Here is a 14,337-nt window from a genome sequence, read left to right on the forward strand (position 1 = left end):
GTTTTTGGACTGTTCATCATACTTATGCTGAGAAGTATGATGACACTCACAACCAGTAACCAAATCATGGCTATTCAACAACGTTTACTAACAACTTTAATTTTATAACTTAACTGCCATGTTCACAAACCTTTGCAAAACACCCTTTTCAGATGATGAAATTAGTTTCGGGAGAATCCTCGCAAAACAACTTCAGAATCCCAAACACATGTGATTGCCAGCGCCACAACACAACGAATTTCCGCACTCACAGGTAAGCTAATTTTCCCAAAGAGTTGCGCATTGCATGAAGGGATGTTGGCGGACCACCCTCTTTGGTATGCAGGAGGACCGACGTCACTGTTTGTGCTATTCTGGGGAAGATGGCGGAAGCTGCGGCGGTTCCCCCGCATCGGTTCTTCTGTCATTGTTGTAAGGGAGAAGTAAGCCCCAAGCTCCCGGTAAGTCAGTCGTTTCACCGTGTCCCGATCAAGGCTGTTCAATGCAGGTCTTGTTATTTTCCGTCGGTTGACAACCGAATCGGTGTCCAGCAAATAGCAGAAGTTGTTTAACTAGCTAGCTGCTAACTGTAGACGGCTAGCCAGTAGGGCCCTCGGCACTGGCTCTAACTAGCTAGCATACAATGTTGATATTTGTTGTTGCTCGCTTTTACAATAGGATTTGTCAACTAATTTCTTTAACACAGACATTATGTACAGTAATTGTTAAAGATTATACTGGCATGGTTGAATAACCGTACCTGTAGTTACTGAGTAGCTGGTGTTATTTGATGTGATGTTAACCTTATTCGAGGTGGATTTTGTGTGCTTTTCCTGAATTCCTCGAGGAGGTAGCTATATGGAAATCTGATGGATATTTCAACGTAACTAGGCCAGTCTGGCTACTCCTTGGCCTACGAAGTTATGACACTTAACGTTAACATTTAGATCGCCAGTCGTGTAGCTATCTCTTTGTTATTGACTCGCAGTCTCTGTCAATATGTCAGTAAGTCATTCAGTCTGCCTGTCTAAACCAACGTTCGCTAGGATACATTTGTGTATGTTAGGCTGGTCAGTGAGAGGCAGGCTGGTAATCCCGTTTATTCCCTTCCTGCCATTGAAGCTACATCTGGGAGGAGGCTGAAGTAGGCCTAAAAACGGACCTAAGGCTAGTTTTGAGATTTCCCGGAAATAGATCTGTGCCTATGGGTCCGATCCATCTAGCCCAGGGTTTCCCAAACTCGGTCCTGCCCCCCCATCATCAACATTGGGCTCCAGAGTGGCGCAGCGGTCTAAGGCACTGCATCTCAGTGACCATGGTTCGATTCCAGGCTGTATTACAACCGGTCATGATTGGGAGTTCCATTGGGCCAGTGTAGTACGGGTTAGGGTTTGGCCAGGGTAGGTTGTCATTGTAAATATGAATTTGTTTTTGTCTGACTTGCCTAGTTAAATAAAAGCTTTGATTATTTGAATCAGCTGTGAAGCTCTAAGGCAAGAAACTAAACTTGTACTGGGGTTGGGGGAGAATTTGGGAAACTCTGATCTAGCCTGCTCACAGGCTAACCCTGCCTGCTGGTCTCACACTCTCTCTGTGCTGCTGAGGCATGTTTCAGCCATGCCCACTCACTGACTGCATATAAGCAGTTAATCTGTCTCACCTCCCCAAGACATATACTGAAAGAGAGAGCGTGCATGCCTCGAATATACAGAACCCTGTGCTTGTCCTTCTGAAGCATTCTTCTTTCAGGCATAGTGTCTGTATGTTTTCACCAGATGCCAATGGCTGAGGCATATCCTAAGCCTACACACAATATTGCATACAGCAATACAGGTTTTGAACAATTTTGTAATGAGGTTCACTTCAAGTTCAAGTGTCCTTTTGTTTTGTGGAATAAAGAACATGTCTGTGTCATAGGCCTAATCCCATTGTGAGTGAACTCGACACTGGTGCCAGGGAAGAATACTTCTCGATGACAACTTCCACTTTACATGTTTATGTTCCTGCCTAATGCTATGTTCAAATAGGCTATATCCTGACTCTGCCACAGATCTCTACTAGACATTTCCCCATTCTACAGACAGAAACCCCTGCATAGCTGCCTCAGCAGCCCTGTATAGAACACGGTGTGACTCATGTACTCTCTGAGTTTGTGGTGTTTTGTGTTTTTGCAGGAGTACATCTGTCCCAGGTGTGAGTCTGGCTTTATAGAGGAGGTAACAGAAGATTCCAGGTGAGAATATCTTGTTTCTTATGTCTGTAGTTTTAATGAATCTACCAGACATAGGCTAGGCAGAGTGAATGGAAGGTGGTGCCAGACATAGGCTAGGCAGAGTGAATGGAAGGTGGTGCCAGACATAGGCTAGGCAGAGTGAATGGAAGGTGGTGCCAGACATAGGCTAGGCAGAGTGAATGGAAGGTGGTGCCAGACATAGGCTAGGCAGAGTGAATGGAAGGTGGTGCCAGACATAGGCTAGGCAGAGTGAATGGAAGGTGGTGCCAGACATAGGCTAGGCAGAGTGAATGGAAGGTGGTGCCAGACATAGGCTAGGCAGAGTGAATGGAAGGTGGTGCCAGGCATAGGCTAGGCAGAGTGAATGGAAGGTGGTGGAGAATGACTGTGTATAGATGTTGGATGTTACTAATGCTGTGTTCTGTCTCCCTCAGTCTGCTAGAGGGTGGCACTAACGGGACAGATGACACAGCCACACAGTTTGCAGAGGTATGATATGCAGTGCACTGTGGCCTGGAGGGTACATGGGTGGGGGGGATGCAAATGTGTACTGTGATCTCATCTGTACTAAATGTACCTTTTGTGATCCCATCTTTCTTTCACATGCTTTCTCTATCTCTCTCTCCCTTCCACTGTCCCTCTCTCCATTCCCCCTCCTCCCACCCTCTCTGTTTTCACCCTCACCCCTCATTTCTCTCTCAGCAGCTGTGGCACCTGTTGTTTGTAGAGAGGCCTTTCACAGTGGATGGTGACAGTCCAGACTCAGAGCCCCGGGTCCCTGGTGGAGGGGTTGGGGTAGGATCGGGGGGGTTAGGTCTGGGGGGGCTGGGAGGGCTAGGAGGTCTGGGAGGAGGTCCTATCGGAGGGTCAGTCCCTGCTGGGCTAGGAGGACCCCTGGGGGGTCCTATGGGAGGGGGGGAACACTGGGGGCCCGGTCGCCCCCCTCGCCTGCACAGTCAGCGGAGGTACCGCTCCAGAGGGAGCAGCAGACCTGACCGCTCACCTGCCGTAGAGGGGTGAGACTCCTCCTTACGATGCCATGTTGATAGTCATATGGCTGTTTTGATCAGTCAGGATTTGCAGGTTCTAAATGTTGTCTTTTTTTTTTAGTTTTCAGTGTTCTGCTGATCTCATTCCTGACTGATGTGTGTGCCTTCTCTCTCTGTAGGATAGTACAACAGTTTCTGGCTGGTCTATTTGCCAACTCTGGAGTTCCTGGCTCACCTCCCCTCTCTTGGTAAGAACCTTCTTACTGCCATGTAAGCAGTGCTTATACAGTATGTAAGTCCATAGTTTGACTTACACACTTTCTCTTGTGGATTCCTTACAAATAGTGAGGTGGATCAACATGAATATTTGAAGGTTCCCTGACTTGTTATGGGTGTGCCTCAGCCAGCACCCCTGGGACCCTGTCATTTAAACGCAAACTAAATCACAACCCATATTGTTGCTGTTCATCATGTGTGAAACAGGATATTTCCTGAATGTTTCATCTTTAACTGTAATTGACCTCCTCTCTCTGTGTGTTAGGACGGGGATGCTCCACTCTAACCCAGGGGACTATGCTTGGGGACAGGGGGGACTGGACGCAGTCATCACACAGGTACGCACGCACAAACCCCATTCACTTGATTTGGTATGGATGGCCACTAACCAACTATTACTTCATACTACGTAGTATGCTATATGGATGTTGGTAGACCCAGAATGCTAATGAAGGTTTAGCAGTTCTCTTGGTAATTTCTCTATCTTTTCCAGGATGTTTCTGGTGGTTTTACTCTTTTGTTGTATCATGCTAGGTTAGCACACAGTTTACAGCACAAAGCTGTTCTTATAGTTCCTGCAGCAACCATTGTGATGTATCTTCTCTGTCTACCTGTGTGTAGTTGTTAGGTCAGTTTGAGAACACGGGTCCTCCTCCTGCAGAGAAAGAGAAGATCTCCTCCATACCTACAGTCAACGTGTCTCAGGATCAAGCAGGTCAGTCCTTTACCTCCTCTCCAGTTTCTCCATAGTGCCGTGGCCTGTACACTACCAGTCAAAAGTTTGGACACGCGTATTCATTCAAGGGTTTTTCTTTATTTTTTAAAATGTTATAACACTTTTTTTTTGGTTACAACCAAAACAAATCAAAATATATTTAAAGTTTTAGATTCTAAGTAGCCGCCCTTTGCCTTGACAGCTTTGCACACTCTTGGCATTCTCTCAACCAGCTTTACCTAGAAAGCTTTTCCAACAATGCTTTTCCAACAGTTCCCACATATGCTGAGTACTTGTTGGCTGATTTTCCTTCGCTCTGCGATCCAACTCATCCCAAACCATCTCAATTGGGTTAAGGTCGGGTGATTGTGCTCCCAAGTGGCGCAACAGTCTAAGGCACTGCATCTCAGTGCATGAGGCGTCACTACAGTCCCTGGTTCGAATCCAGGCTGAATTACATCTGGCCGTGATTGGGATTCCCATCGGGCGGTGCACAATTGGCCCTGCGTTGCCCGGGGTAGGTTGTCATTGTAAAATAAGAATTTGTTCTTAACTAAAAATAAATCTAATTAAAATAATTGTGGAGGCCAGGTCATCTGATGCAGCCCTTCATCACTCCTTGGTCAAATAGCCCTTACACAGCCTGGAGGTGTGTTGGGTCATTGTTCTGTTGAAAAACAAATCATAGTCCCACTAAGTCCAAACCAGATGGGATGGTGTATCGCTGCAGAATGCTGTGGTAGCCATGCTGGTTAAGTGTGCCTTGGAATTCTAAATAAATCAGACAGTGTCACCAGCAAAGCACCATCACACCACCTCCATGCTTCACGGTGAGAACCACACATGCTGAGATTATCCCATCACCTACTCAGCGTCTCACAAAGACACGGCGGTTGGATACAAAAATCAGATTTGTCCATTGCTCGTGTTTCTTGGCCCAAGCAAGTCTCTTCTTCTTATTGGTGGTTTCTTTTGCAGCAATTCGACCATGAAGGCCTGATTCACGCAGTCTCCTCTGAACAGCTGATGTTGAGATGTCTGTTACTTGAACTCTGAAGCATTTATTTGGGCTGCAATCTGAGGTGCAGTTAACTCTAATGAATTTATCCTCTGCAGCAGGTAACTCTGGGTCTTCCTTTCCTATCAAATACACATGGTTAGCAGATGTTAATGCAGCGAAATGCTTGTGCTTCTAGTTCCGACAGTGCAGCAATATCTAACAAGTAATCTAACAATTTCATACCTAATACACACAAAAAGGAATGGAATAAGAATATATACATATAAATATATGGATGAGCAACGACAGAGCGGCATAGGCAAGATGCAATAGATGGTATAAAATACAGTATATACATATGAGTGAGGCAAGATATGTAAACATTATGAAAGTGGCATTGTGGCAGTCCTCATCAGAGCCAGTTTCATCACAGCACAGCAAATTTTCCAGATTGACTGACCTTCATGTCTTAAAGTAATGATATAATGTTTTTTCTCTTTGCTTATTTGAGCTTTTCTTGCCATAATATGGACTTGGTCTTTAACTAAATAGGGCTATCTTCTGTATACCACCCCTACCTTGTCACAATACAACTGATTGGCTCAAACACATTAAGGAAATAAATTCCACAAATGAACTTTTAACAAGGCACAACGGTTAATTGAAATGCATTCCAGGTCACTACCTCATGAAGCTGGTTGAGAGAATGCCAAAAGTGTGCAAAGCTGTCATCAAGGCAAAGGGTGACTGCTTTGAAGAAACTCAAATATAGAATATATTTTGATTTGTTTAACACTTTTTTGGTTACTACATGATTCTATATGTGTTATTTCATAGTTTTGATGTCTTCACTATTATTCTACAATGTAGACAATTGTAAAGATAAAGAAAAACCCTTGAATGTGTAGGTGTGTCCAACCTTTTGACTGGTACTGTAAATAAGCTAGTATAGCTGTGCTGCTGACAGCTGACTCATTGGGGTAAATGAGGACTCCTAGCTGATGTCTCATGTCCTCATCTTTCTCACATGCACACATCTGTCCTCTGTTTCACTCTCTCTCTCTTCCTATCTACCTCTCTCTGTCTCTCTCGGCCTCACTCTGTGTCTGTCTCTGTCTCCCCCTGGCCCAAGACCCACATAGCTGTTGTCTCTCTCCCTCTCTGTCACTCTCTATTCCCCCTGGCCCAGGGCCCACATAGAGAGAGTGAGACAACAGATGTCTCCCCTGGCTCAGGGCCCACATTGCTGTTGTCTCTCTCTCCCTCTCTCTCGGTCTCCCCTGGCTCAGGGCCCACATAGCTGTTGTCTCTCTCTCCCTCTCTCGGTCTCCCCTGGCTCAGGGCCCACATAGCTGTTGTCTCTCTCTCTCTCTCCCGGTCTCCCCTGGCTCAGGGCCCACATAGCTGTTGTCTCTCTCTCTCTCTCTCCCGGTCTCCCCTGGCTCAGGGCCCACATAGCTGTTGTCTCTCTCTCGGTCTCCCCTGGCTCAGGGCCCACATAGCTGTTGTCTCTCTCTCTCTCTCTCCCGGTCTCCCCTGGCTCAGGGCCCACATTGCTGTTGTCTCTCTCTCTCCCGGTCTCCCCTGGCTCAGGGCCCACATTGCTGTTGTCTCTCTCTCCCGGTCTCCCCTGGCTCAGGGCCCACATTGCTGTTGTCTCTCTCTCCCGGTCTCCCCTGGCTCAGGGCCCACATTGCTGTTGTCTCTCTCTCCCTCTCTCTCGGTCTCCCCTGGCTCAGGGCCCACATTGCTGTTGTCTCTCTCTCCCTCTCTCCCGGTCTCCCCTGGCTCAGGGCCCACATAGCTGTTGTCTCTCTCCCTCTCTCGGTCTCCCCTGGCTCAGGGCCCACATAGCTTTTGTCTATCTCTCCCTCTCTCGGTCTCCCCTGGCTCAGGGCCCACATAGCTGTTGTCTCTCTCTCCCTCTCTCGGTCTCCCCTGGCTCAGGGCCCACATTGCTGTTGTCTCTCTCTCTCGGTCTCCCCTGGCTCAGGGCCCACATAGCTGTTGTCTCTCTCTCTCTCTCGGTCTCCCCTGGCTCAGGGCCCACATAGCTGTTGTCTCTCTCTCCCTCTCTCGGTCTCCCCTGGCTCAGGGCCCACATAGCTGTTGTCTCTCTCTCCCTCTCTCGGTCTCCCCTGGCTCAGAGCCCACATTGCTGTTGTCTCTCTCTCCCTCTCTCGGTCTCCCCTGGCTCAGGGCCCACATAGCTGTTGTCTCTCTCTCCCTCTCTCCCTCTCCCCTGGCTCAGGGCCCACATAGCTGTTGTCTCTCTCTCTCTCTCTCTCTCTCTCTCTCTCCCGGTCTCCCCTGGCTCAGGGCCCACATAGCTGTTGTCTCTCTCCCGGTCTCCCCTGGCTCAGGGCACACATAGCTGTTGTCTCTCTCTCTCTCGGTCTCCCCTGGCTCAGGACCCACATAGCGGTTGTCTCTCTCTCCCTCTCCCCTGGCTCAGGGCCCACATAGCTGTTGTCTCTCTCTCTCTCCCTCTCTCGTCTCCCCTGGCTCAGGGCCCACATAGCTGTTGTCTCCCTCTCTCTCTCCCGGTCTCCCCTGGCTCAGGGCCCACATAGCTGTTGTCTCTCTCTGTCCCCCCTGGCTCAGGGCCCACATAGCTGTTGTCTCTCTCGGTCTCCCCTGGCTCAGGGCCCACATAGCTGTTGTCCCCCCTGGCTCAGGGCCCACATAGTTGTTGTCTCCTCTCTCGTCTCCCCTGGCTCAGGGCCCACATAGCTGTTGTCTCTCTCTCCCGGACTCCCCTGGCTCAGGGCCCACATTGCTGTTGTCTCTCTCTCCCGGTCTCCCCTGGCTCAGGGCCCACATTGCTGTTGTCTCTCTCTCCCGGTCTCCCCTGGCTCAGGGCCCACATAGCTGTTGTCTCTCTCTCTCTCTCTCTCTCTCTCTCTCGGTCTCCCCTGGCTCAGGGCCCACATTGCTGTTGTCTCTCTCTCTCCCGGTCTCCCCTGGCTCAGGGCCCACATTGCTGTTGTCTCTCTCTCTCTCCCGGTCTCCCCTGGCTCAGGGCCCACATTGCTGTTGTCTCTCTCTCCCTCTCTCCCGGTCTCCCCTGGCTCAGGGCCCACATAGCTGTTGTCTCTCTCCCGGTCTCCCCTGGCTCAGGGCCCACATAGCTGTTGTCTCTCTCTCCCGGACTCCCCTGGCTCAGGGCCCACATTGCTGTTGTCTCTCTCTCCCTCTCTCTCGGTCTCCCCTGGCTCAGGGCCCACATAGCTGTTGTCTCTCTCTCTCTCCCGGTCTCCCCTGGCTCAGGGCCCACATAGCTGTTGTCTCTCTCTCGGTCTCCCCTGGCTCAGGGCCCACATAGCTGTTGTCTCTCTCTCTCTCCCGGTCTCCCCTGGCTCAGGGCCCACATAGCTGTTGTCTCTCTCTCCCGGTCTCCCCTGGCTCAGGGCCCACATAGCTGTTGTCTCTCTCTCGGTCTCCCCTGGCTCAGGGCCCACATAGCTGTTGTCTCTCTCTCTCTCCCGGTCTCCCCTGGCTCAGGGCCCACATAGCTGTTGTCTCTCTCTCTCTCCCGGTCTCCCCTGGCTCAGGGCCCACATTGCTGTTGTCTCTCTCCCCGTCTCCCCTGGCTCAGGGCCCACATTGCTGTTGTCTCTCTCTCCCTCTCTCCCGGTCTCCCCTGGCTCAGGGCCCACATAGCTGTTGTCTCTCTCCCGGTCTCCCCTGGCTCAGGGCCCACATAGCTGTTGTCTCCTCTCTCGTCTCCCCTGGCTCAGGGCCCACATAGCTGTTGTCTCTCTCTCCCGGACTCCCCTGGCTCAGGGCCCACATTGCTGTTGTCTCTCTCTCCCGGTCTCCCCTGGCTCAGGGCCCACATTGCTGTTGTCTCTCTCTCCCGGTCTCCCCTGGCTCAGGGCCCACATTGCTGTTGTCTCTCTCTCTCTCTCTCTCGGTCTCCCCTGGCTCAGGGCCCACATTGCTGTTGTCTCTCTCTCCCTCTCTCTCGGTCTCCCCTGGCTCAGGGCCCACATTGCTGTTGTCTCTCTCTCCCTCTCTCCCGGTCTCCCCTGGCTCAGGGCCCACATAGCTGTTGTCTCTCTCCCTCTCTCGGTCTCCCCTTGCTCAGGGCCCACATAGCTGTTGTCTCTCTCTCCCTCTCTCGGTCTCCCCTGGCTCAGGGCCCACATAGCTGTTGTCTCTCTCTCCCTCTCTCGGTCTCCCCTGGCTCAGGGCCCACATTGCTGTTGTCTCTCTCTCTCGGTCTCCCCTGGCTCAGGGCCCACATAGCTGTTGTCTCTCTCTCTCTCTCGGTCTCCCCTGGCTCAGGGCCCACATAGCTGTTGTCTCTCTCTCCCTCTCTCGGTCTCCCCTGGCTCAGGGCCCACATAGCTGTTGTCTCTCTCTCTCTCTCTCTCTCCCGGTCTCCCCTGGCTCAGGGCCCACATAGCTGTTGTCTCTCTCCCGGTCTCCCCTGGCTCAGGGCCCACATAGCTGTTGTCTCTCTCCCGGTCTCCCCTGGCTCAGGGCCCACATAGCTGTTGTCTCTCTCTCTCTCGGTCTCCCCTGGCTCAGGACCCACATAGCGGTTGTCTCTCTCTCCCTCTCCCCTGGCTCAGGGCCCACATAGCTGTTGTCTCTCTCTCTCTCGGTCTCCCCTGGCTCAGGACCCACATAGCGGTTGTCTCTCTCTCTCTCTCTCCCGGTCTCCCCTGGCTCAGGGCCCACATAGCTGTTGTCTCTCTCTCTCTCCCGGTCTCCCCTGGCTCAGGGCCCACATAGCTGTTGTCTCTCTCTCTCTCTCTGTCTCCCCTGGCTCAGGGCCCACATAGCTGTTGTCTCCCCTGGCTCAGGGCCCACATAGCTGTTGTCTCTCTCTCTCCCGGTCTCCCCTGGCTCAGGGCCCACATAGCTGTTGTCTCTCTCCCTCCCTCCCTCTCTCGGTCTCCCCTGGCTCAGGGCCCACATAGCTGTTGTCTCTCTCTGTCCCCCCTGGCTCAGGGCCCACATAGCTGTTGTCTCTCTCTGTCCCCCCTGGCTCAGGGCCCACATAGCTGTTGTCTCTCTCTGTCCCCCCTGGCTCAGGGCCCACATAGCTGTTGTCCCCCCTGGCTCAGGGCCCACATAGCTGTTGTCTCTCTCGGTCCCCCCTGGCTCAGGGCCCACATAGCTGTTGTCTCTCTCTGTCCCCCCTGGCTCAGGGCCCACATAGCTGTTGTCTCTCTCGGTCTCCCCTGGCTCAGGGCCCACATAGCTGTTGTCCCCCCTGGCTCAGGGCCCACATAGCTGTTGTCTCCTCTCTCGTCTCCCCTGGCTCAGGGCCCACATAGCTGTTGTCTCTCTCTCCCGGACTCCCCTGGCTCAGGGCCCACATTGCTGTTGTCTCTCTCTCCCGGTCTCCCCTGGCTCAGGGCCCACATTGCTGTTGTCTCTCTCTCCCGGTCTCCCCTGGCTCAGGGCCCACATAGCTGTTCTCTCTCTCTCTCTCTCTCTCTCGGTCTCCCCTGGCTCAGGGCCCACATTGCTGTTGTCTCTCTCTCCCTCGGTCTCCCCTGGCTCAGGGCCCACATTGCTGTTGTCTCTCTCTCCCTCTCTCCCGGTCTCCCCTGGCTCAGGGCCCACATAGCTGTTGTCTCTCTCTCTCTCTCTCCCGGTCTCCCCTGGCTCAGGGCCCACATAGCTGTTGTCTCTCTCCCTCTCTCGGTCTCCCCTGGCTCAGGGCCCACATAGCTGTTGTCTCTCTCTCCCTCTCTCGGTCTCCCCTGGCTCAGGGCCCACATAGCTGTTGTCTCTCTCTCCCTCTCTCGGTCTCCCCTGGCTCAGGGCCCACATAGCTGTTGTCTCTCTCTCTCTCTCTCTCGGTCTCCCCTGGCTCAGGGCCCACATAGCTGTTGTCTCTCTCTCGGTCTCCCCTGGCTCAGAGCCCACATTGCTGTTGTCTCTCTCTCCCTCTCTCGGTCTCCCCTGGCTCAGGGCCCACATAGCTGTTGTCTCTCTCTCCCTCTCTCCCTCTCTCGGTCTCCCCTGGCTCAGGGCCCACATAGCTGTTGTCTCTCTCTCTCTCTCTCTCTCCCGGTCTCCCCTGGCTCAGGGCCCACATAGCTGTTGTCTCTCTCCCGGTCTCCCCTGGCTCAGGGCCCACATAGCTGTTGTCTCTCTCTCTCTCGGTCTCCCCTGGCTCAGGACCCACATAGCGGTTGTCTCTCTCTCCCTCTCCCCTGGCTCAGGGCCCACATAGCTGTTGTCTCTCTCTCTCTCCCTCTCTCGTCTCCCCTGGCTCAGGGCCCACATAGCTGTTGTCTCCCTCTCTCTCTCTCCCGGTCTCCCCTGGCTCAGGGCCCACATAGCTGTTGTCTCTCTCTCTCTCCCGGTCTCCCCTGGCTCAGGGCCCACATAGCTGTTGTCTCTCTCTCTCTCTCGGTCTCCCCTGGCTCAGGGCCCACATAGCTGTTGTCTCCCCTGGCTCAGGGCCCACATAGCTGTTGTCTCTCTCTCTCTCCCGGTCTCCCCTGGCTCAGGGCCCACATAGCTGTTGTCTCTCTCCCTCCCTCCCTATCTCTGTCCCCCCTGGCTCAGGGCCCACATAGCTGTTGTCTCTCTCTGTCCCCCCTGGCTCAGGGCCCACATAGCTGTTGTCCCCCCTGGCTCAGGGCCCACATAGCTGTTGTCTCTCTCGGTCCCCCCTGGCTCAGGGCCCACATAGCTGTTGTCTCTCTCTGTCCCCCCTGGCTCAGGGCCCACATAGCTGTTGTCTCTCTCGGTCTCCCCTGGCTCAGGGCCCACATAGCTGTTGTCCCCCCTGGCTCAGGGCCCACATAGCTGTTGTCCCTCTCTGTCCCCCCTGGCTCAGGGCCCACATAGCTGTTGTCCCTCTCTGTCCCCCTGGCTCAGGGCCCACATAGCTGTTGTCCCTCTCTGTCCCCCTGGCTCAGGGCCCACATAGCTGTTGTCCCTCTCTGTCCCCCTGGCTCAGGGATAGCTGTTGTCTCTCTCTGTCCCCCTGGCTCAGGGCCCACATAGCTGTTGTCCCTCTCTGTCCCCCTGGCTCAGGGCCCACATAGCTGTTGTCTCTCTCTGTCCCCCTGGCTCAGGGCCCACATAGCTGTTGTCCCTCTCTGTCCCCCTGGCTCAGGGCCCACATAGCTGTTGTCCCTCTCTGTCCCCCTGGCTAGCATAGCTGTTGTCCCTCTCTGTCCCCCTGGCTCAGGGCCCACATAGCTGTTGTCTCACTATCTCTTGTCATTAAGAGTGCTACTTATTTCTCTTAAATCATCTCAACCAGCCACTCAGGAGTTTGGCTTCAGATGCTAGGCTTCAGTTATTTTAATGTCTGATAGTCTGTCATTGTAAATAACAATTTGTTCTTAACAGACTTGCCTAAGTTCAGTAAAAACATCTAATGTAGCCCCAGCTTCATCATCCCTTCAGTCTTCCCATCTCTCCCTCTCCTCCCCCGTTCTCTGTATACTGTAATATGGAGTATTTTTCCTGCGTGTAAGATAGTTATGTATGATCATTTCTAACAGGAATGTAATACTAGATAATAAAAAGGTGTGTGTGTGTCTCCAGACAGCAGTATGGAGTGTCCGGTGTGCAAGGAGGACTTTGCAGTGGGAGAGCCCGTCAGACAGCTACCCTGCAACCACTTCTTCCACTCAGACTGTATAGTACCCTGGCTGGAAATGGTGAGGAGGGTAATATTTAGTAGGAGGAATGTTTTGAAGACATTTGTAACTGATTTTCTCCTCTCTCTCTTTCTGCAGCATGATACGTGTCCTGTGTGTAGGAAGGGGTTGAATGGAGAAGACAGCAACACCCAGAACCCCCCAGAATCCCCCTCTCTAAATACGGACCCCCGCACACAGGAGAGATGGTCCTTCTGAAATACACCTCCCCTCATCCCCTTACCGCACCTCTCTAACCTCCTTTTAATCTCTCTCATCTGTCCTTCATTCCACTTTTTGACCCCCCTCTTCTACGAACTACTGCACACGGGAGATAAGGACTTTCTGAAGGATAGACCTCCATCTCTGCCTCATTCCTCCTCTCTGAATCATCTCTTCATCTACAGTGATAGGATGGTCATCTCAGTATGACTGTTCCTGTCTCAATTCCCCTGGAACCATGTTCACACAGAGTACACACACATATATCATGATTCAGTAGAACCACACACACACGTCATGATCCATTAGCTGTCCTCTGCCTCATCATGACCAAGTACTTGCCTTTACCTCGCTTCAAACATCAACCACATCTCGCTTTTTCTACTGTTTTCTCCATATTCCTCTTTTTCCATCCTTCTGAAAAGCACTGCTGTAAAACAATGTCTCTCCCTACCTGTCTACTCCTGGGATGCATCTCAATAGTCTAGTGGCTTCCTCTCCTCCTCATCTGCACTGAACATGGTGGATGCTCACCAGGAATTTGATTTTGCCTTTCTAGCTCTGTCACATCAGTGCAGAAAGGAGACATCATTTTGACTATTGAGACGGGGCCCACAACAATCTACTGTCTTTCGCTGTCATTCTGGTGTATATATTACAAACAGATTGCATCGCTCTGTCATTCTGGTGTATATATTACAAACAGATTGCATCGCTCTGTCATTCTGGTGTATATATTACAAACAGATTGCATCGCTCTGTCATTCTGGTGTATATATTACAAACAGATTGCATCGCTCTGTCATTCTGGTGTATATATTACAAACAGATTGCATCGCTCTGTCATTCTGGTGTATATATTACAAACAGATTGCATCGCTCTGTCATTCTGGTGTATATATTACAAACAGATTGCATCGCTCTGTCATTCTGGTGTATATATTACAAACAGATTGCATCGCTCTGTCATTCTGGTGTATATATTACAAACAGATTGCATCGCTCTGTCATTCTGGTGTATATATTACAAACAGATTGCATCGCTCTGTCATTCTGGTGTATATATTACAAACAGATTGCATCACTCTGTCATTTTACTCTGTTGATGACTTTTGTTTCACATTTCAATCACTATTTTTTTAATGTAAATACTTTTAGTCCAACATCTTCTGGTTTGAGAAGAGAACAACAAAGCATATTGAGAATGGAGACAAATGTGAATCCCTGGGTATTAGTCTGTGTATATTATTATATGATGTATTAATAATTCAAAAAATATTAAAAACCATTAACATTGA

General features: G+C 51.5%; 1 protein-coding gene across 1 annotated transcript; it reads left to right on the forward strand.

Annotated features, from left to right (window-relative positions):
• Window positions 1–137: 137 nt before the first annotated feature.
• LOC118378936 (E3 ubiquitin-protein ligase RNF115) lies at window positions 138–14,337 on the forward strand. The gene is made up of 9 exons (XM_035765931.2): window positions 138–440; window positions 2,154–2,212; window positions 2,647–2,701; window positions 2,918–3,228; window positions 3,381–3,449; window positions 3,743–3,815; window positions 4,099–4,192; window positions 12,723–12,838; window positions 12,917–14,337. Exons 1-9 carry the CDS (start codon window positions 363–365, stop codon window positions 13,034–13,036), a joined length of 975 nt encoding a protein of 324 aa, XP_035621824.2. The 5' UTR covers window positions 138–362; the 3' UTR covers window positions 13,037–14,337.

The sequence above is a fragment of the Oncorhynchus keta genome, chromosome 34, assembly GCF_023373465.1.
Source record: "Oncorhynchus keta strain PuntledgeMale-10-30-2019 chromosome 34, Oket_V2, whole genome shotgun sequence".
Taxonomy (NCBI): Eukaryota; Metazoa; Chordata; class Actinopteri; order Salmoniformes; family Salmonidae; genus Oncorhynchus; species Oncorhynchus keta.

Excerpts from the sequence above, each read along its gene's own strand:
- LOC118378936 (XM_035765931.2), top strand. The coding sequence starts at position 363 with ATGGCGGAAGCTGCGGCGGTTCCCCCGCATCGGTTCTTCTGTCATTGT. Across the intron at positions 441-2,153 it reads AAGTAAGCCCCAAGCTCCCG|GAGTACATCTGTCCCAGGTG; the intron begins GTAAGTCAGTCG and ends GTGTTTTTGCAG. Across the intron at positions 3,450-3,742 it reads GGCTCACCTCCCCTCTCTTG|GACGGGGATGCTCCACTCTA; the intron begins GTAAGAACCTTC and ends TCTGTGTGTTAG.